Source organism: Sphaerodactylus townsendi, linkage group LG03 (genome assembly GCF_021028975.2).
Source record: "Sphaerodactylus townsendi isolate TG3544 linkage group LG03, MPM_Stown_v2.3, whole genome shotgun sequence".
NCBI lineage: Eukaryota > Metazoa > Chordata > Lepidosauria > Squamata > Sphaerodactylidae > Sphaerodactylus > Sphaerodactylus townsendi.
This window is the reverse complement of record NC_059427.1, coordinates 42,150,842-42,174,193: the sequence shown is the minus strand read 5'-3', so window position 1 is coordinate 42,174,193 and position 23,352 is coordinate 42,150,842. Positions and strand designations below refer to the sequence as shown.

The window sequence follows — 23,352 nt, the reverse complement described above, 5'->3', positions numbered from 1 at the left end:
GTCATAATTTCTAAAACACTTTCTGTGTACAATATGCTACATCATTCCCATCTCATGATTCAACCACCAAATATGGCAGGTGATCTGACCATGGCGTCCAGCGTTTTTTATGACCAAAGCATAGAAAGTAATGTGCTCTCCCCCCCCCACCCACACACACACTATATTGAACACTGACCTATAGAGATACTTGTGAAGCAATTCACCAATGATAGAAATCTTTGGCTTGAATGTATTTGAGCCAGCAGACCAGCAATTTAGAACCCTTTTTCTGAGCTGTTACTGAGTTGCTCACCCTTTATTTTTAAAATACTTGAAGCCATTTGCTACAAACCTACTCATAGCATATTCAATCTGAACAGCTGTGTAATGCTAACAGTTCGGCACTATATTTTATTTTTATTTTACTAGATCTAATTCCCTGCCCGCCCCTGCCAAGGCTGGGCTCAAAGCGGTTTAGCACACAATCAAGGTTCTCCACACCCTTAGCATTCTAGGAAAGCACAGCCTTCTCACCTCAGCCATGACCATATCCTGACACTTCTTAATGAACTTTCCCTCAGCCTTGACTATTGTCTGTAGGAACTTTATGTATTGGACATTCCTTCCATGGGTTTCAATACAGTGCACGAAGTGCTGAACCACCCGCTCGTTAATCTCACTGCAAAGCTGGAAATTATTCATGAAGATATGCTGCATTGTCACCGCCTCCAAGATCTATGGAAAGGGACAGAAATCATCATCCAAATAATCAGAGCTTCAGAGAATCCAGATATCTGCAGAACTACAACATTAAAAGCAACAAAAATCCTTGAAAACAATTTTGCTGATTCAGGATTTTGGTACTCAAAAATCGAGAATATGAGAATGTCAAAAACTCTGACAGTGGCCTTTGAGGATGTTTTCTTTCACAGACTTCAGCTTCTTGGACTTTCTCTTCCCTTAGAAAGATGGACAAGAAACATACACAACTTTCGATTCATGAAACCAAACACAAGTCATGGGCATATAGGTCAGTGGTGGCAAACCTTTGGCACTCCAGATGTTATGGACTACAATTCCCATCAGGGGATGATGGGAATTGTAGTCCATAACATCTGGAGTGCCAAAGGTTCACCACCATGGATATAGGTACTTGATGCTCCTTTCCCTTCCATATTTGAGATTCTAGACAATCAGGAAGTACAGGAGACTTAGCATGTGGATAATAATGCATGGTTATATGTGGCAGATCACAAGTTTTGTAGACCTCATGTATATGCCTCCATCTTTCTAACTTTTAAGGGTTTCCCAACAGTAAAAGAATGAAAAAAAGCCTTGCATCAAAAAAGAGGCAAACAATAAAAAAGAAGGGAGTACTTTTCTCTACTCTCTAAAAATACAATTAATAAATAATTTCTTACCCCAGGGTTAAGAAACAGATTTATATGTTTGTGCAGCAAGGCCTGATTCTGTTGATTGCCAGCACAGAAGTTTTGCAGAAACTCGTGAGCAAGTTTCATGATCTCCTGCATCCTTGTATCCTCAGCCTGTAATTACAACACAGACATTTCCCAAGGGTTAAGAATACAGAAGCCTCAGACTGAGCTAAAACCAACTGGCTTGGTAGCAGGTTTAGGTGAAAGGAGTCACATGGCACAAATAGGCCAACGAAGGGCTAAATATCAGTTTTTCTATCTACAAGCCTGCAGTAGTCAAAGGACAAACTATTTTTCAAGGCACTGGGATGTTCATAATTGTTCAAGCAGACAGCTACAATATGTGTCATTACAATTTCCTCCTGAATTCCTGGCTACCATTTTCATCACTTTGGATCCAACAATTGTGGAAACGGGTGGAAAGGTGGTCCAGTGCGATAACTCTGATCCCAGAGAAACTGATGACCCTCCAGTGAGAGTTCTTTGACCCTTTTGGGATCCCATGTGGCATTTTGGTTCTCCTACTGCTTCTCCTGGGGATTCTTAAACAGATTGGCTTGACAGTCCATAAGACTTCAATGAAAAAGAATGCTTCCAAATAAACCATTTTGTTCTGTATTATTTGTTCTGTACTATTTCAACAGTTCCATGTTTACTTCCAAAGTAATAAAATTTGGGGATCTATGCTCTAAAAATGTGCACAAGAATTTGATAGGTAATTGATGAATTAAGTTATTACAGCAAGCATCTAACAAATAATAGTTTGGTTAAGTGGTTGTGAGGCTCCTCCTCCAACAGCACTTGATCTCCATCCCTCAGTCATTGTGTCCTCAAACCATGGGCCTCCCCAGTCTTCAGAGTAAGGAGCTGGAGGCAAGGGTTGCTGTGCCTAGAACCACCCTCTTTCCCCTCCCAGGCTCACTTTTTTCAAGCTCAGTATCTCAATCACATTTCTCCCTGGCCTGGCCATGGAGCCCCATTTACATGCTGGTGAGTATCCTTACCCCCACATCTTGATTCTGGTTGGACCAATACTTGGTCTCATGGGTGAGGTCCCAGCTTCCACCAGCAACTAAACCACCTGGTCTATCCTTTCCCTCCCCTTTTATAGGGTTAGGGTCTCCCTGGAATCCTTACTAGGCATAGCCCCTTCTTGTTTCCTCCCACATTGCACTGGCTTAGTGGTCAGGGGCTTTGGACAATGAGTTTGCTAGGTAGCCTGGCAATGTCTGCAGGGGCCTTTCCTTCCTTGTTGCGGTTCCAGTGCCAGATGATGACATCACTGACTGGCACCAAGAGTCCTGTGACATGATCAACCAATGCTGAGAGGCCTGTAGTGGAGATGAGAAGCATTGGGGCTGATTTCCCTCATGGAGTTGGCCTGCTTTTGAGACCCCTTCTCAGAGCTTCTGTTGACAGTAAGGCCAGTTGGGGGCAAGAAAAAATGTAGGAAGTTGCCTCAGCAGTTGCATCTCTGTGCTCAGTGAGGCTGACCCAGACGTCAGCAGTGGCAACTCCTGGCACAGTGAGAAAGATAGAGTTGTAAAGGAGGGCGGGTAAACCACTGAATCTTGATGTACAATATAACTTGTAAGAAGGAAGACCTAAAGATACTTTACAAATTCATTAAAGGAACAGCTGCATACAAATCTTACTTTCTCATACGGGATCTGTAAGAGCTCTAGAACCACAGTGTGAGCTCCCATGTTTCGAAGTAACCTCTGCTGCTGCTTCCGGCTTTTCCTGACCACGATGCTCTCTTGGACGCAAAGCTTGCTAAGCCGAAGCAAAATCTGCAAAGACATATTTGTTTGAGAACATTACGACATTTGGATGCTTTTATTCAAATGTTGGAGAAAACCTCTTTTTCCTCAAGGGATGACAGAATGACATTGAATAGACTTTACTACTACTTCATATGCTACTAAGTATGCAACTGACATAGCAATGGTATCAGGGCTGTGCGCATTTCATCAACGAACCACGAAAACACAGAAACTGGAAGTGAGTAATGAATCTCAACTTCCATTTTCAGGAAAGCAAGTTCTCTTTTAAGGATGCCATGACAAGCATATCAACAATGCCTGGTTGCTTCACTCACTTACATACGTCACAGAACTCAATTTTCCTGGGTGCAAAATGTGGATTTTCTAGTGGGAACGGAAGAAGCAAAACACACACAACTCTGCAATGAACCTACGAGCACAGCTAACGTGAATACTCTTAGTCTGTGAAAATGTTCATGTGGCGTATTAATTTTTTTCCATCTTTATAAAAACGAAAGGAAAACTTTGCACTGATGATTTTGTTATCCAGTTTCTTTCTGAGTCTTAAAATCTACTTAATCAAGCGATGGCCTTTATTACTATTTATCACATTTAGATTGCATTTAAATTATGACCTTCCTATAATTATAATTAATGATCCCACTCCAACCTCTAGTTAGATGCTGTGATCCAGCAAATTTTTCAGACGCTCCAGTAAACACATGTTTCAGAGGATAGCCACGTTGGGTCTGCTGTAGAACAGCTAGATTCGAGCCCAGTAGCATCTTACAGACCAACAAGTTTATCAGGTTATAAGCTTTCAAGAGTCAAAGCTCCCTTGGTTGGCTCACACTCTGAAAATCTTGTTGGTCTCTAAATTGCTGCTGAACTAAAAACTAGCTAGTGCACATAGGTCCACAAGGGGCTGTGCTGTCATCTTCTATCAGACAGGGAATGTTCCTCTGTCCTTGTGGACAATCTCACAGGACATTCCTCAAGCCATAGAAGAAAAAAAGAGCATAGGAAATCAGGCAGGGGGAAAGAGACGAATCTTACCTCTTTTACAACCCTGTAATTATAGCTACTAGTGCTTTCAGGTTTCCGGGATTTGCTGTGGCCTTCCTAGGGGGCAAGCAAGATGGATTAATTGATTACATTTATTTCCTAAATTTTGGAGGTAATTCATAACGCCAAAAAAACTTGAACAACCAAACAGCTATTTCTCACAAGCACCAGAATTGTAAAAGCTCTACCAAGGCTTAGTTTAAAAAAAAAATCAACGTTCAGTTTTATAAAAGGTAAATTAACATTGATATTTTCATAATGAACTCGCTCAGATTTTCGTCATTCATATATTGCATTATCAAAAAATTTTGGCATGTTAGCTAACGGCTAGTGCTGCACAAGAGCAACAACTTACATAAAAGTCTGGGGGCCTTACTACTGTTGCTTACACTTTTTTGATGTGTGGTAGTCATGCTATTCACACACACATATTTGTTCTTTCTGCATTACCAGACTTATTCTAGACGGAAGTCTAGTGGGGATAATGGAGGAGGTGGTGGCTGAGTCAAACAGAGTGGGTGAATATCATGATGAATAGAACAAAGAGGACTGAATCAGGTTTTAGAGCAAGAAGAGTTGGATAACGTAGCAGAAAACTTCTTACAGAAAGGCTTCAGGAGTTCTACCTTCTTTTTAAATAAATGTTTTAGTTCCTCCCCTTAAATTATTGAACAAAGGAGCACATACTCCTGCAAAGGGAGAAAAGAAGAATCTTTCAAATATGGAATATGAGGGTATATTTTAAAAAGAGAGAAAGGGGAAAAGGGATGAAGAAGGAATATCTAAAGTGATTATCACTCTAAGGAAGCTGTGCACAATCTTTTAGTATTAACACGTAAACATTTTCTTCAGAGGCTGTGAATGAAATATTTTTAAAATAATGGTTATGGAAAAATTGCTTCACAGTTAGCCCAGATGGAAAAATAAACTCTTCACTGTACATCTGTATATATGACATTTTTTCATGAATGGCCAATGCAGAGATCTCCTCAATCCAATGGCTGCATTTTCGAATATCCTACAAGTTTGAATTAATATTTGCCTGGTAATTAACGAAATAAGTCTGAGAGGCAATAATGCCAACCTGTTCCACATTCATGAATGACACATCAAAGGTTGTACAGTGGGAAAGTTATGCCCAAGTTCTAAAAACAATGCGTCATTCAAATGTAGAGATGATGTGCCAGCAAACAAGGAGGAGGGTGAAAGATCCCGAGGATTGAATTCAGTCAGACACACTGGAGAAAGCAAAACCCAACTTCAGTCCCACTGCCTCAGGGGGTGGCTCTGTCAAGACACTAGCCTTCTGTGACTTCACTGGCCCTGTCAATGCCTCCAGCATCTCCAGTGCTCCACTCGATTGCTTGGATGGAGAAACAGTCCTGCTTGTATAGCAAAATGGTCTGGGCATACCACACGCATGTCAGGAGTCGCCTACCACTTTTGTTAGGTGAGCAAGTTGTAGAACAACCTGTTCACCATCTACAAACTGACCAGCCACAACAGCTGACTAGGATGCCCACATTTTCAAGTTTGAGAAGATGAGGCGGGACAGAAATGTTTTAAACATATTAATAATGAACAAGAAACAGAGAGGATATAGGAGAGGCAGTGAGGAAAATTAGTAAGAGGTGACAATTGGGAAGAAGAGAATGAAGCAAAGAATGCTACGGATTATCATCACCAAGCTCCAGTGAAAATTTTGGTTGATGGATAGATGCTCACCAGAGATAGGGGGATCCTATCAAATGGGAAGAAACAATATGGGAGAGATCAACTCCCAGTTCCTCTGTATATGTCAAATCCTGCCTAGCCCCTTAAGCAGTATTGGAAAGATTCCACCAAGGTCATAATTTGGACACACAGACAACTGAAGACTAATAACTGTACACAAATCAGAAGGCTTCAAAAGTCAGTCTCTATTTCTGGAGTAACCCTTTATATCCTGGTGCCATTTGGAGTCAGAAAAAATGGCACGTGGGAAGGCAAAGCCCCTTCTCTGCCATGCCATAGTGAAGTGGAGGCCACCACAGAACTCTTAAAGTGCTTTCCTCAGTATTACAAAATGGAGGCCTATCCTCAGAGTTAGCCCAAGGGAAGCTATAATAAGTTTTCAGCATTAGCAAGTGGAACAAAAGCAACTGAAGAGACAAGAGAGAAAAAAACCAAAATGAAAGGGAAGGAGGGAGGGAGGGAGAGAGGGAGGGAGGGTGGGTGTGGAGGAGGTGGGCAGAATGATTTCACAGAAAACGTTTCCAAGACACAAGGTTTGACCACTGGGGAAAACTGTGGTAAGCTGTGCTTGCAAAACAGGTCTAAGTGTGGAAAGAGCTGCAAGAACAAAGAGGAACTTGACAAAACTTCATGTTTCATAAACAAATTGGTAGAACACCAGCCAGTGGTGTTCAAGACCATGTTTTTCCCCCCAAGTTGTTAAAGCACACTATATTAATTATCTCAGCCATCCTTACAAGAGTCCTGAAAACTACCAGAATATTTAGTATTCTGGTATTGCAGACAGTGACAGGGCAGGCAATGAGAAAGCAATGTTGAAAGGCCTGGTTTGTCTAAAGCCATCACCTCATCAGTTGAGGTGAGTTTTTAACTGGAGACCTCCCAGATCTTAGTTCACGCTCACATCCACTATGATATATCAGTTCTAGTAATCAAGACAAAAAGCACTTCTTACCTCCTTCTTCTTATGTTCATTTTCTCCCACTGCCACATCCATTGCCTCATCCGGTCCCTGGCCTTTGTATACCCACAGCTCTGATTTTTCCACAATAGATCTTAGCTGATCCAAATCTTGTTTTATCTGCTTGTAGTTGTCAACATCTTGGCTGGTAACAAGTAGTTGAACCTTATATGAATTTCAACCCATTAGTTGCATAACACACTTGCAGTTAGAATGAAAGCACAGGGAAAATGGGGGTGGATTTAAGGAAAAGACATTTACCTGCTTAAAGGCTTGAAGGACTTCTTGTCTCTGACTAAAATGCCTGAAGAGTAGCTGAAGTGCTCCAGATACCAGCGGAGGATAATCATGCATTGTTAAATGGAGCAATACTCTAAGGAACGTTCTGCCGCCATGATCATCCAAATCTAGTGGTGTATTCTCTTCACTAAGGAAAAGAAAGTAGGACAAGAGAGTTAACAGAGATTTTCAAAGTTAAAGAACGTTCCCTAACTGGTTTGTCTGGCGTTAGGAGAAAAACTAGAGACGGTTACAAATATGGCTAAGGCTGATTCCGCATGGGCCAAAAACAGCGGTGTGAAAACAGTGTGAAAACAGTATAAACACTTTTACACCGTTTTAAACCTTTGAACACCTTCACACCATTTTTACACCGCTGTTTTTGGCCCATGCGGAATCAGCCTTAGTATTATGTTAATCGAAAAGGGGAATGAGAGAATGGCTTTTTTAAAAAAACAGTAATAAACTCTGAATATAATGGAAATCATAAATTCATTTATTAACTGAAAAGCAACACCAATTACTCATTACCATTCCACCTCCTATTTTTTAACTTAACAATTATTACCACAAGAAAGTTTATAAAGCCTGTTTTAAAAATACCAATTTATTTTTTTCCTGTTTCAGACCACTCCTAGGTTCTCCATCAAAAAGATTACAAAATCTTTGTAATCACTAGAAAGGTCCTTCTCTCATCCACCATTTATGGCATGTACAAATCTACTCTGCTTAAGTTGTTTTAAGGCGTGAAAAGCAAGATAGGAATAGTTCTCAAAACATGTGAATCAGGCCAGTGTACTACAGAACCTTATCTGGGATAGCACTATCCTTGTGCTAACAATAAAATTCCTTCCCCTCCTCACCCTGCCCACTCTTGGAAGAAGGGGTCTCAACAAACATAATTTTTTAACCACTTCCAAGTCTTGATTTGCAAATGTCTTCATGATCAGTACAGGGGGTTTGATCCCCTGAAGAACTATGTGGATTGCAGCTCTCCAGAAGTTTTACACATTTGGCTCAGACTGAATCAAAATGCTGCAGCTTAAGAAATACTTTCCTGCCTCCAAATATGCCCTCCGCTTGTTCTTCAATATGTTCAAAGTCAAGAGCTCCTGTAAAGGAAAAACAAATGGGCTGTAGGTGTGGCTGTAAAACAGTTAAATCAATGAATAATAAACTGGCTATGGCAAAATCTATCACTGTTTTCTACTTGATAAGTGGATTAGGTGAATCTTCAGCTGAAAGTCAAAGCAAATCTCCAGGAAAGACGTAAGATTCAAAAAAAGTTCTTTTCCTACTCTAAATGCATAATATGAATTCTGCAAGTGGAGCCAATTCAATCCAGTTTGCTCAATTTCTATAGCAAGGGCAGCTGTCTAATAGAATAGTTTTGACCAATGATGCTAATTTCCCTAAATTATAATATAATATTTAAAAAGTCTAGATCTCATAACTGCAGAGATGTGAAAACCGGAAAAAAAAATTTAGACAAAGATTGCAGGTCGTCCGGCTGAAATAGTATCATTGTCATAAAATAGTCAGTCTGAAAAAATATACAGCAATAAGCAAAACATTGCACGTATTATTTTAATAAGATAATTATCTACATGCAGAATTTGAATGCAAGTTCAATATTCTTATGCAAAACATTCAATAAAGTGATTTCAAACTAATAGCAATGGGATATATAATTTTAAAATACATATGGCAGACTCTGAAACCACCATGGTTTCAATAATGGAACGATGTTTGGTTGTAAAGAACAGGGAGCAGTTTGGAGAGGAGGCAACAAATTTAACACCTAACTTGTAGCACTTTTCTATGAGGATTTGAGGAAGATGAAACAGCATATTACCACAACTGACAAAAGATATCAAGGTTGGCTTTAGACATGTTACAGCACCAGAGAATGAAGAAGCTACCAAAGTAATTCCTATGTGTGCTTTTTATGTAGTGTCCAAAAAGAACTTGTGTGTCTTTTCCACACTGAGACTACATGAGTTCCAGATGTTTTCAAGAAGCCCCAGCTTGTTCTCTCTCTCTCTCTCTCTCTCTCTCTCTCTCTCTCTCTCTCTCTCTATCGGATTTATATCCCACCCAATCCCCTTTGTGAGGGACCTGAGTGTTTCCCCTTTGGACATTACTACGGAAACAAACAGAAGTTATATTAATCATTAAGGTGCCTCTGTTGTCCTTAAAATAGCAAAGCCATAGATATATTTTTGGCATGCATATATGCCCAAAATATATCTATGAAATGTACAACTGTGACCAGTTCCTTTTGTGTCCTGCCTAGAACCAAATAAGAGATCATAAGGGTCCTATTCCAGCCTTAATACTACCATGCCAAGCACTGCAGGATCACTGGTCTCCTATTGCAAACTGATTATATTATAACATACACACACACACACACACACCAATGTTGGCTAGAGAAATATGTCATAACAAACCTGGTACATTTGGCAATTCTTGGTTATTGCTTCCTGTAGGAGAGTCGGGTGTCTGGGCATTGCTTTCATCAAACTCACACTTGAATATACACAGAAGGCAGGAGATTCTGTAATCCAATCTCACATTCAAAATAAACTGATTCCACAATTTGAGGAGGGGAAATGAAAGAAAACAAATGAGTCTAAAAGAACATCTGCATCACATTCTCAAGTTTGTATTCTGAGATGAACTTTAGAAGCAGCCAGCTTTATATTCATTGAATTTACAGTATTAATTTAAAATGTATCCAGCAAAAAAGATCAAGTGATTTAAATTTCATTTCTGTTTCTCATGCGCACCCATGCACAAGAGAGCGTGCAACCCCCATACATACTCTCAGATACTTAAAAGAACACAGAAGCTTATGCTGTTGTAAAAATAATAATCGCATTTAATTTGGTTGCATAAAGAAAAAAATGGCTATATTAGGTAACTAGCTTGAATCTTGGATAATTTCTTACCCTAATTCATTTAGCAGTGACTCCAAATACTGCAGTACACTTGCTTCGACGTTAATAAAATCAAGCTTCAAAACTGTCAACTTCTGCCTAAAATTCCAGCTAATTATCACTTAGCCTATACAAAAATGCCTAATTTATCTATAGTAGGTGATAATACTGAATGACGAGTTTCAGGTTTCTTTTAATTTCTTTGGTATGTGCAATGGTTAATTTTGTGCAAAGGGAAAAGCCAGAACTACAACTGTAATCTAAAAGCCTTGTTTCCAGCCTGCGATGTGTAAGAGTATCTTGGATCACCAGTGATGGAAATGCACTCTGCACATGTTCACTGGTAATCAGTGTTAAACCCAGTGTTAAACCCAAAATTGCTAAAAGGAAGCCAGGAAACTATATTCATAGTAAAACCCATAGTTATCAACACCTTCAGCAAACTGCTTTGCTCTAGATCTTTTAATTTAATCCTAATAATACAGCATTCTATAGCTCTATGAGCCACTGACAACAATCCTGATTCCAAATAAAACCGACATTTCCTGTAAGTCACGCAGACATCGTATTGGTGCCGTGCAGATCAGGGGGCTGCCAGAAGGGGGAGGTGTTGCAGAAATCTCGTGGGTAGCTCTGTGCTGATTAGACGTAGGGAACTTCCACACAGTTCCCTGCCATGGTTAGAGGGACTATTGACTAAAACTGTATTCACTTCTAATTCAGCCAGAATGAGAATATCTTCTCACCAGCTTCCTAAGAGGTACAAAAAAATCAGTGTACATAATACAAGAGCAACAATAACAATTTATAGGAAGTATACCTGAAGTATTTCAATGATTTTCAGCTTGGTGTCCATTACCAAGATGTCCTCTTTCTCAGGTTCAGCCTGTTTCACATTACCTTCTGGGGCAGCAGCAAGCGGTGTTATGGGCAAGAACCCACCACCCCTGAGTACAACTTGGGTCATCAGTTCTCCCACTCCATGAATTGATCTCATCACATTGCTCCCTTCCAGAAGAGAACAAAACAGACAGATGAAGTACAAGTAAGATCAAGAGCTCTGAAGTACTTCAGTTTACAGACGGCTGGCTTCAGCCTCTGATCGAAGGACCATTTTGGTCACTATGGCAGAAGCAGATTTAATGTTAACTAGTTCCCCATCTAAACTAGTTCCCCATCTAAACTACAGAAACACCGAAAGCTTTTGTCCTTTACGCCTACGTATGGTTCACATACTGCGAAAAAAGAGACAAGTATAACTGCCTCAACATATTGCAAGGACAAAGCAGGTACATGTTCAGGGGAACTCACCTCTATGCTAATTGCATTGTGACCTTCTCAAATTACTTAAAATAATGAAGGCAAACCACGCATATTATTCTTCAGTATCTGTTCACAGCATTTTCAGTGCTTATCTGAACTTTGTCATCAATCTTGTCTGTCATGCCCCCAGAGACACCCTCACTATTTTCCTTCTTTAAACCTCAGTTGCACCCTTAGTTAGAACAGGTTTCGTTCCCTTTTGTACAGTATTCTGTGGGAGGGAACCTTAGTTAGACCCTGTCCCTTTAAGAAACCCTCTATAGGCAAGAGCTCTACAGTATTCTTATTAGCAGCAGGGATGGAGCAAGGGGGAACTGCGCCCAAGGGATGTGTGTGCCCTGCGCCTCTGCCGCAGCGCTGCCCGCCCCGTCCCAGAACACCCCATCCACATCCCCACTGGGCCATCGCACCCCTCCCCATTGGCGCTACGCCACTGGTTAGCAGTTCCTGTTTGACCGTCTGTTTAGTTCAGATGTCTGGGGAAGGCTGGAGACAGCAACATCTCAGATGTTTATGGTGTTAAAGATTCATGGTATTTGAGCAATCAAGTTTCGACAGAATTGCAAGGAAACAGAATCCAAATAGAAGACACTGGGAGATCTCAGAAGCGCCAAAGCACAGACTTCCCTAGAAGCAGCTAAGGAAAAGTTGGTATTTGCAAGTTCTTCCAACCATCTCTAATTGTTTCCAGAATCGCAGGTATTCTTTATTAGATAGACTTCATGGGAGGAGTCAGAGTCCTAAACTTTCAGTATTATTAAACCATTTTTGAACTGTTGCTTATTTGTTTGTGGGTCTTACACTCTGGCCAAGTGTAAGGCGCCTGATTTTAGTTTGCTTGAGGAACAGAACATTGTCAAAAGGCATACACGTGGTATGGTACAGATTTTGGGAAAGTAGTATACAGACTCTGAGTTCACTCAGTTATTCACATATAAATTCATGAGCATGTATATATATGTACATGTTGTGCAGATAGTATCTGGCAAAAATCGAAGTATAAGTCATTTGGATGGGAAACTCCTGATAAGTATGTTTTAGTCTCCACCAGAAGCTAGAGGAACAAGCCCAATGTGAGGCCAAAATAATACTGTCTTTAAAAATATTTACGTTTTTGTCAAAGGCTTTCATTGCCAGAATCAATTGGCAGTTGTGGGTTTTCCAGAGAGAAAACCACAGATGCCAACCACAGATGCAGGCAAAACTTTAGGAGCAAAACTACCAGAGCACGGCCACACAGCCTGGAAAATCCATTAACAGCCAACTATCTAATTTTTCATTGTCATCCAGGGCAAACATTACAATAGTTCTATACAAGTTCTGTACAACAGGGCATCCAATCTATACAAGTTCTGTACAACAGGGCATCCAATCTTGTGGCATGTGTCTCACATGCTGCTGGCAAGATTTGCTGTCGGAATGTTAATAATGCTGGGTCTCCTTGGAAGAAAAGTGGTCAAGGAACTCTTTACTAGAGTAACATTTACATTTATATTTAAAAGAAACTCTTGATTTCTGGACATCGTGGAGTTAACCAAACCAAGTTGTTCACTTAAGAACTAGAATTGGAAGAATTTAAATATTCAGTTTTCCCCACTAGACTCTGGATTGGAGCTACATTTGAAAGTGTACACAGACGTTTTCATGCTGAAGGGTAATCTAATTATACAAAGGTCTTAAAGGGATCACGAAACCAGAATCAAGCAAAACCCAGATCCAGGTGGATTCCGCTCTTCCTCACAAAGCTTTCTCTCCCAAGTCCTGCAGAGTTTTCACATGCACTTTCATTCATTTGATAGCCCCCACTCTGTGACTACAGGTAGAGAAATGAATGGCATTAAGGACAATTATCCCCAAGAGTATTTTTATCTGCACACTGGGTTTCTTTGTTTTCCTTTGCCACTCTTACCTTTACTTTCTTCTCCTTTTGCCACTTTGGCTACAGGAAAAATAGTAGCAACATGTACGCAGTCCAAAATAGCCAGGAGGATTTTTGTTAGTCTTAGGAGGTCACAAAAATTGTAGAAGCCAAAATAAATTAGGTTTCTGGCCAAATTTACCACCTATGTTTTAAATCAAAAGAAGAAAAATGTAGAACAATAAATATGGTTCCTGCAACCTCCCTTTTCCCACTCAACTGACAAAAATTCACTAAAGAATATTTAATATTAATCTTTTATTATCACCTAACTTAGGTTTTAAAACTACTTTTGCATAATAATATTGATCTTCGTGCAACAAAGTACAAAGAACCAAAACACTGGATACTGTGTTGGAATGCAGCAATTAATCCCTACTTAGCCATGAAGTTAAGAGGGAAGACCAGCTGCTCACTCTTCTACCTAAAATAACTCACAAAAATATTGAGAGGTTAAAAACCTGATAGCCCCACATTTGAGAAGACTTGGCCCAAAATGAAGTATCAAGATTCCCTTGAAAATCTTGCTGGTCTCTAAGATGTTACTGGATTCAAAACTAACTCTTGTACTGCAGACCAACCCCTGAAATGATCTTTAATCTGTGACTCATCTTGGCAGGCTTGATAGGGCAGAAAGTTGGGTATATTTTTAAATAAACAAACAAATGAATAATAAACCTATCAGGGCATCATAAAACCCCTTATGGATTATACTGCATTCTCATATGTAAAAACTGCTTTGACTTCTTGGAATTATGCTGGATATAAATCTAATGAAGGAAAAAACTGTAATACTTGGACAGCACAACAAGGAATGTCATGACATTAGGCATCATGTGGATTAAATGCAGCAATATAAAGCGTGCACTGTCAGGACCACAAGATCATAAATCAAACTGTTCGTAGAGCTTCCTTACAACACATGACACTGACAAGGTCCCAACTCTATTGTTATAAATTTAAATCCATGGCACTTTCAGTTAAAACAGACAACTGGAGGCAAATGATTATATGCCTGGAGAATTTTTCAACCGTACATGCTGTAATGTGTTGTTTAGGCTTGTTTATGTCCATATTGTTATATTAGGGCCTTATGGAACTCCTGAAGGACACTGTGATACCCACTTTCGAGGGGGTTAAGCTGACCCTTGCCAACTCAGTTAAGAGCCTCTGGGTTGTACCAGACCCAACACTGATGCAGAATAAACAATTGGTGAAGAATGCCGCAGCTCGATTATTTTGGGGGGCTAGAAGGAGCATGAATATTACTCCCCTGGCAGTCCATCAGTTACTCTGCTCGATTTAAAGTACTGGCTATCTCGTACAAAGCTCTTCATGGCCTTGAACTCTCGTATCTGTGAGACCATCTCTCTTCCTATGACAAGCTTTCCTCATCTGAGCAGAACTGTCTGCTGGTGCCAACCAGCAAATGGGCAAAATTAACAACTGCCAGTACACAGGCCTTCCCGACTGTGGCTCCCACCTTATGCAATGGCTTGCCACTCTCCTGGCTTTCCACAAACTGCAAAACTGGATGATAAAAGAGGCATTTTCTGTGCAGGCAACTGGCCAGCACTGCACAAAAGACCTCTCAAAGTTACTTGGATAAATTATTGGGGACTGCAGCCTGTACTTCTGTGTACAGTTTGCTGTGGGTTCCATCCTATTATGGAATTCTGCATCCTTTAATGCAGGGGTGTCCAACTCTAGCATTTCAAATGTTCATGGACTACAATTCCCATCAACCCCTGCTGGCATGGCCAATTGGCTGATAGGAATTGTAGTCCATGAACATCTGAAGCGCCAGAGTTGGGCATCTCTGCTTTAATGTGTTGCTTATATTTTGCTTTAGTTCTGTTTTTAGACTTCTGGCTGGTGATACAACCCATATATGCCATTAAAGGTTAAAATGAATGAAAAGTGATACAACCCAAACTCTATTTCACTGAATGTCCCATCTTGTTGATCATACTGACTCACTCTGTAATCCAGAGTCCCAGTGAGAAAGATTATAAAAATGTAAATACAAATAACATTAAATAGTAAAAAAAAATACTTTTTTTCTGAAGCTGTGAAGAAATGCTGCCAGTTGTAGATACTACTGAGATTGAGGAACTTTTAATCTACCAATAATTTATATCTTTAAGCTACAATCACATACATGACTTATGTAATTAATTCCAATGAGGGTTTTCTTCCAACACAGTCTCTCATATAAAAAAGGCATTTACCTCAAAAGTGAGTTTGTTTTTTTCTTTATCAGAGAATGGGAATCTCTGGCAGACAACATCTCTTAAATATTCTTCCACAAAGTCCATGGTCTGTGCAAACCTCTCTTTAATTTCATCTTTGGAAGTTCCACTGCTATCATAGCTGGAACAAAGAAAAGAAAAAGCTTCCAGTAAATGAACTGTTCAGAAATGGAACTCCCCCCCCCACACACACACCAATCATACCAACTTCTTTTCTCCACACTGTCTCTGAACAAAAACACTAGAGCACATCCAAGAAATATTATCAGATTAGCAGGTTTCTCTGACTTTTTCATTATGCACAATACACAAACACAAAACTCCTATTGCAAGTTTGCATCCACACATTTTGTAGCTGAAATATCTACTTTGGCCCCCAAGAGCCACAAAATATGCAGCTGCATACCTTCCCTACTATTCTTTGTCCATATCACATGTAGTTCCCTGCTCTTGTTCCACATTATTGGCTGCCACTGGTAGGAAACTGAGCATCACACTGGTTCAAAACTAGACAGGGTAAAATTAAATATATAATTGCCATTTTCAGCTCCAGTGTACAGTTTATTATAATATCTTCCCATTTTGTTCTGCTGCTTTTTGTATGACATGGGCAGAAGACACGAGTCCCACAATCACTTTTTATTTAATCTTTCATACTGCAGATTTTCTGCTATTATTATTTGGGTGAAACACAAGAAAAACTGCTCTCTCTTCCCAGCAGACAGGAATCTCGCATTAGAGAGATGCAATAGAAAATGGTTTCAAGTCAGGATGTGTTAGCTAGTCTTAAAAAGTGTGTTTTTGCAAGTGCAATGAAAAAACTGGCTTATCTCTCTTTTGTAAGGACTGTCTTAATTCTCAAATATCATTTAATTCCTATGTGGATTGCAAAAACATGATGATTTAATGGTCAGGGGAGCTGGTAGACAGAACAGAGTAGATGCTACACTGAAAAAGAACAACAGAGGCTGCCTACATTTACTCAGCAACATACTCATTTTAAAATGGCACAGGTGGGGCTAGGGAAAAATGATTGGGAGATAGGAAACAGCTTCTCTCAGAAAACATGTTATATATTGAACACGCAGGATGGTGGGAGAAAATGAATGATTATTATTTGTCCAGCAAGTTGCTGCCCCCAATGAAACCAGAGCAATTGGGAAAGAAGCCTTTTTCAGAAGGAGTGCTGGAACATCTATGAATCCCTCCCAAATGCATGAACAAAACCAACAACACTTTTAGTGTTCAAAAGTGCTTACCATGCATTATTCTGTATTTACCAGCCTTGTAAATTAGGCCAATATCATTATTCCCACATTGCTGATGAGGAACTGAAGTTGAGAGAGTAACTTGGCAAAAGCCACATAAAGCATTTGTGGCAGAGGCAAGCTTTGAACCAGGGGGTTGCACTGATCATATTCTTACAGCCACTGCTGTACAACCACACAATTATATTAAGCTGAACGAGTGCACTATGGCAGCCTTGATGATGGGATGGTCATTGCATCAGATTAGGAAGACTTGTGTTAAAATCCTGAAGCTGACATGAAGCTTAATGAAGTCACTCAAATCAGTTATCTCTCCTACCCTAAAGTATCTTACAGAGTTGTTGCAAGAATGAAACAACAGAGAAGAAATCCATATATGTCATCCCAAATTCTTTGAGGAAAGGGTGAGGTAAAAATCTAACAGGGGTCTATTTCAAATGTATAATTTCATTTACTTTATTTATATCGCACCTTCTCCCCAATGCGATCCAAAGAAGCTTAAACTGTTTTCGTCTCCTGAATGTTATCCTCCCAATAAGTCGGTTAGGCTCAGAGAGTGTGACTGGTCTAAGGTCACCCATCTAAGGTCACCCATCAAGCTCCCAGAATCTCCCAGACCCTAGTCTGACACTTCAAGCACTACACCATGCTGGCTCTCTACAAATCATTATGGAGAATTAAAAATATATAAATAAATGGGCTTACCCTGCTGTACTCTGTTACCCCCATAAGTAGTCACCAGTGCTCCCCAAAAAGTAAAGCATCAAAAATTTTACATAAGGTCCATTTATTCAGGCACCTACTACCCCGAGGATTGTTACATGGCTTGTATAATGTGAGTCAGGAGTGACTTGGGCCCTGTAGAAAATTCTTTAAAAGACCTTTCAGCCAGACATCCTTTTAGATCATGAAATACTCACTCATCAATAGCAATTTCAGAAGGTATTTCTGACCACAACCGGGCATATTTCACGGGCGTCACTTGTTCTTGGGGATCACGGTCAACGTGCATGTGCAGCATCAGCCGGCAAAAGGAAGCCCTCAAGTCATATGGTAGATTTTCATCAGACATGCATCGAAGGATGAGGTCTACATCAAGTTGGCCAGATATTTCATTTATAGCCAAATACTGCCGATCAAGACACATCCTGGCAAAAAGATTCAGCTGGTACCTTTAGTGAAACGAGCGATAGGAAAACGCATGAGTGACGGGAAACACAGCATGGGAGAAAACTGTTTTACAATTAATTTTGGGCAAACTTATAACAAAGTTCTGTAATCCAATGTTGTCTGTGTATCTTCTGATCAGCTTTAGAAAATGTGAAATGTATGTATTTCACAATTTCATTCAAGAAGTCCCTTCAGTCATAATGCTCAAGCTCCAAAACAGTTCTCCTAAACTTACAAATATTGTTGATGAATACTTGAGAAGACATGGTCACCATGCAATAACTGCAAAATATAGCTTGGTTGTACAGACACTTCTTCCTTTTCATAGAGTATGTACACTGCTTGATAGACATCTTGTAAACAGATGGTATCAATTAAATCTCAAGTTATCCCCAGGAAGTGAATTCATCTAATTGCAAGTAGCTTGAGGGAGTTAGTCTACTAAACACTTCAGGTTACACTGCCATAGCCAAATATTGCTTGCGGTGTTAACCTGTAGTAGCTGAGTATATCCCGGTCTTCCTTCTGCCCTTCTTTAGCATCCTGAGCCAGCTCTCTGATACTTTTACTGCGGACCTCTTTGTTGCTGTCATTCCAGAATAACCAGACTTCTTCCTCATCCTCACCAACCTCCAATGAGTTTTCTCCGGATGATAATTCTTCAAATTCAAACCGAGACAGGACCAGCCTAAAGAAACGTCCAAGGAAGACCATTAAAAGCAGGAAAATATTTCTAGTCTGTAAATCTGGACAGCTCTTCTTTTTAGAAATCTGATTTTTCTAGCATCCATCATTACATTCTCTGGCAACAAAACAGATAAATTATATACAATGGAGGGGGAAGGGGAAATTTTTTGTTAGTTTTAAATCTGCTTCATCAGATATTCTCTAAGACTACAGCAAGACTCAGCCAGTAGCACATTTAAGAACAAGATGACCAGGGGCGTTTCCCCACTCTCCACGATCCCCCTCAGCGAGCGGCATCCCTGGCGTGCGCCCGGGCGTCCCCACAACCCCGCGCTCTGCACGGGGTCGTCAAAAGGCGCCATTTTCTCCAGCGCCAGGGATGCTGCGCGCTGAGGGGGCGCGACAGTGGCAGTGTCGGGATGGCTGCGCTGTCGCCGCCCCTGTTGTGGGGAGTGCCTGGGGACCCTGCGTTACTTGAGGAGAGTAGCGCGGGGCTTAAGGTAAGTGGGGAAAGGCCCCAGGATATAAGCTTTTGAGAGACAAATCTTCTTTTAGAGTTGGTCTTTAAAGTGCTAATGGACTGGAATCTTGATCTTCTGCTACAGACCAAAACAGCTACTCACCAGAATTTACGTCTATGTCTACTAAGTTAAACAGCAATTTCCTGTTACACGTTTGGGAGCCATCAATTGTATGTAGGTTGGAAAAATCAAAAAGCATCCACTCTTTTGTCACTAAGAATAACCTACAGTTATTCTACAGAATAACCTACAGAATAACCTATATTCCAGTGGCCCACACTGGAGGCTACTTTTCTGCCTCATCTTTGCAAACAGCCCATCCATCACAATCTCTTTTCTCTAGGCATCTCTACTTACTTTGTTTCAATTAGTATATCTGCATTTGCAGGGTTTAACACAGCTTTACAAATCAGCTCCTGTGTCACTGGAATAGATTTGTTCATGGAAACACAAAGATCTGAGAGGTAATCCAAAAACCTATTGAAGAAAAAGATACTTCCCATTAATATTTTGCATGATACTGAAAATATGACAAAAACGGCAAGCTGATATCCTCGCTTGCCTCTCCCAGTTAGTTATACAGCATACAGGCAACATGCAACCCTATGAGCCATTTCTCAAAGTCCCATTTTCAAAATACCCTTCGAATCTATAAAAGTGAAATTTATATCTGCTATGAAACCGAGGCTCGTTTACCTCCAAATCAACAGCAGACTTCCCCCATTAAACTGTACCATGTCATTGTAATTCATGCTGGGGACATAGCAACACATAAAAAGGGAATCTGATGGGAAGTGAATGCACTAATGATTGTACTGGGTGTGAAAACAGAAAATGCACCCTCACTAAACTCTTCTTGAAGCTCAAAAGCCTTGCACATTTCAAGCATTTATGGACTTCATTACAATGCCACAGTGCAGCAAACTTCTAAGTGCAGCTGGCCCACGTATAGGGCTAATATTTGAAGGAAGCCTCCTCTATTGGAAGATGGGCATTCTGCTATAGGAAGGCTTCACGGGTAGCAGAAGAGATTCACAAAATCCAACACATTGATAGGAATGGAAAGAGGTCAATTGTCCAATGTATCCAGTGATACCAAGTATGCAAAAAAAGTGGCTGTGTGTGCTTTTTGGGCTGTGGGACCTTGGTCTGGTCGTTTTAGATTCTAAAGCTTCACCCACATCTATGGCTGGATGCAACAGTAAGATCTGTTACTCTCCATGTCACAGTGTGGAGTGTTTTGTATAGCTGTGTATCTGTTTAGTCCAGGTGGGAGGGGGCGAGGTGCATCTGCACATATCCGGGGGGAGTTCATTTGTACGTGTCCTGGTGGCTTGAATGTGTGTGACTCATCTCAGAAACCAGAGTGAGGCAGCTAGGGGCAGGGGGAGTATTTGGTGGATTGTTGAAAGGTGTTTGAAAGGTACCCTGGTTTTTTATCTCGTAACCAGTAGTCAGGTTTGATTGATTTTCAGACTCTCTTCCTTTTGGTTGAAGCTGTCTTGGTGTTTGTGGCTTTCAAGGGCATCGCTGTGTAGACTTACATAGCAGTTGTCAGCTACTGCAAATGTACCTCAAACCACCAGGAACACATACAGATGCAACTGAAAATGAACTCCACCAAGACACGTGCAAATGCACCTCATTCCCCTCCCACCTGGGATGTGGAAAAAAACAGTTACCCAGCTACACAAAACACTCCCCATTGTGCCTCAGAGAAAAAAGAAATCTCACTGTGTCATGCCTCTTGAAGATAAAGGCAAAGCATTAGAAGCTAAAACTGCCAGATTGCAGCCACACAGCCCTAAAAACCCACAAGAGTCAATTAATTCCAACCTTGAAGGCCTTCGAGTGTACCAAGAAGCTTATATAAGGGTTAAAGCAGGAGTATAATTAGCACTGAACTTGCCAGGGCCAGCATCTTTAGATGTGCAAACTGTTGAGCAAGAAACATGGTACAAAAAAAATGCAACAGGCACATATGTAATCAACAAACTCCATGGATATCTGACACACACTATCCTCCATAGATACATGATGTCACAATTCTTTTTGACACCCTATATACTTGAATGAAGAAATCCCCATTCCAACCCCACAACCCCCTTGGCGTCAACTCTCACCTGGGCTCTCTGTTTTTTCTTACAAGACTAACAAAGGTGTCAATCTCAGCAGCTGTGATATGCTTCTCCAGCAGTTTGCGATTGTTATGAAGCAATGCTGTGATGGTGTCTTCTGCCAAGACATCGTAACCGATTTGTTTTTGCATAAAACCAAACTGCTTGGCTATATATTCCTTAGGAGTTAAAAAGGGGATAGAATAACTTCACTTTAAAAATCTAAGAATGACAGAGAATGGAAAATTGCTGATATTATTTGTTGTCCTTGAGAAAAGGCTACGTTGAAGAGCACAGTACAATTCACTTGCATTTGGCAACCCAACAGGCCTGAGGTTTTTCATTTACCCAGCAACGCCATTATATTAGCCAACAAAAGCTCTGCTATATACAGCCCATTGTTGTTCATTTGCAAATTACCCTTGAGTCTGAAACACATGATTCACCATGGTGCCTTTTCAGTAGTCCTTTATTTAAGAGAGGCCACTATATAAGAGCCGTCTGAGGTAAAGCTTAGCTTCTGGAGAGTCATGTGTTGAAAACAAAGGCCACAATTTAAACGAATGGGTCAAAAGCATTTCATGCTCTTGCAGGTTACCCGGATCAGTAATCTTTAGAATGAAAACCTGGACAAAACCAACTAGATTCTTCTTATCTTGCTTCACTAACCTGATTCTTCCTGTAGTCCTGCTGGGAGTGTCTAAGGACTCGGTAACAAAGTCGGCATATGTGTCTGAAAGGAGCATGACGTTGATCCCCAAGTTCTTCCAGTCTCAACATTGGTCCATCTCCACAGTCGGTAAATGGTGCTTGTAATAACTTGAAGATCTGAGGGATTATTTGATGAAACAAAAGATTTAAGGAACTTGTATTGCAACTAGGCTTGGTCATTTGGTAAACCTGAGACACAGAGAAATCCAAAAAAAGCCAGCTTTTTCTTTTACCATCAAAACCCCCCCAGGTGTATTAAAAAAGCTGAATACAACTGAGGCCGAAAAAGCCAAATAACATTCAGCTTGGAGGCCTTGGGAAATCATGAGGGAGAACTGAAAAAGTTTGGGGGTTTTTAACCCAAATATTTACTAATAAAAATGAGCACTGTTCATGCCTAATTGTAATATTCAACTATTTACAGCTACATGTTGTCAGACATTTAGGGCATTGTATCACTTGATCAACTAGACATGTATGTTTGGGCCCATTTGTTTCAAATGCACCCAAGCACCTGACTCGGGACTGTCCCCCTCTCCTATATATTTATTTAGGTTATTCACAGTCCATCTTTGTCACGGAGACTCAGATTACATAATGTATATGTTGGTACATTCAACAAGAAAAGGGAAAATATAGGAAGATTACCTAAATTATGGCAACCCACTCTACATGGTGGGGACCCCAGACAAAAATTATACCACACAAGAAGGCAGCTGCCACAAAGTGCAATTAAAGCAGCCTTCTTGAAGAAGCTGTTCATCCGCAGCTTCCTACTCACACATGCCATGGATTGCAGCATTATCTCAGACCATGGTCCAGTAATGGGAATTAAACTGGAGATGGCTTATGGGATCTTGGACACCTGACCCAACCTGAAATTCTACAAAGCAATTTTTTGTAACCTTTTTGTCCTCCCTGAGTTTTAGGAACCTTGCTGAGGTCAGAGGTTGTAGCCAAATCTATTATTTTAGGATGCTTACATAAATGTTAATTAATAAAGGGAGTACAAAATAGTCCATTGAGACTTCCCCCCCCCCCACCCTCAGAAATGGTCAATTAGACTTTCAAATATTAGTAAAGCATCTATATGTTACCTGAGTAGAGTAAATTTATAAACTAATTCTAAATTTAGAGTAAAATTCTAAACTAATAAACTAGTTGGAAACTAAACTAAAGTACAATTGGAAAATAGGTTTCAGTGACAGGATAGGGTAATT

At 40.4% G+C, this 23,352-nt stretch overlaps 1 protein-coding gene across 4 annotated transcripts in view; it reads right to left on the bottom strand.

The window, feature by feature from the left end:
* Positions 1-22,246, bottom strand: part of ITPR1 (inositol 1,4,5-trisphosphate receptor type 1) — a 149,165-nt gene extending 126,919 nt beyond the window's left edge. For 2 of the 4 annotated variants that reach the window (XM_048488192.1, XM_048488195.1), the window contains exons 1-16: positions 22,091-22,246; positions 21,428-21,600; positions 19,662-19,781; positions 18,590-18,784; positions 17,847-18,098; positions 15,638-15,779; positions 13,398-13,551; positions 10,986-11,173; positions 9,677-9,812; positions 8,281-8,335; positions 7,206-7,371; positions 6,939-7,109; positions 4,241-4,306; positions 3,074-3,211; positions 1,404-1,529; positions 517-717 (exon numbers count right to left, since the gene is read on the bottom strand). In XM_048488192.1, coding sequence (XP_048344149.1) covers positions 517-717; positions 1,404-1,529; positions 3,074-3,211; positions 4,241-4,306; positions 6,939-7,109; positions 7,206-7,371; positions 8,281-8,335; positions 9,677-9,812; positions 10,986-11,173; positions 13,398-13,551; positions 15,638-15,779; positions 17,847-18,098; positions 18,590-18,784; positions 19,662-19,781; positions 21,428-21,600; positions 22,091-22,201 — 2,394 coding nt within the window. In that variant the 5' untranslated portion in view covers positions 22,202-22,246. Of the gene's footprint in view, positions 1-516; positions 718-1,403; positions 1,530-3,073; positions 3,212-4,240; positions 4,307-6,938; positions 7,110-7,205; positions 7,372-8,280; positions 8,336-9,676; positions 9,813-10,985; positions 11,174-13,397; positions 13,552-15,637; positions 15,780-17,846; positions 18,099-18,589; positions 18,785-19,661; positions 19,782-21,427; positions 21,607-22,090 lie in introns of those variants that run through there. The other 2 variants (XM_048488193.1, XM_048488196.1) reach the window with 2 other exon arrangements.
* Between the last annotated feature and the right edge of the window lie 1,106 nt (positions 22,247-23,352).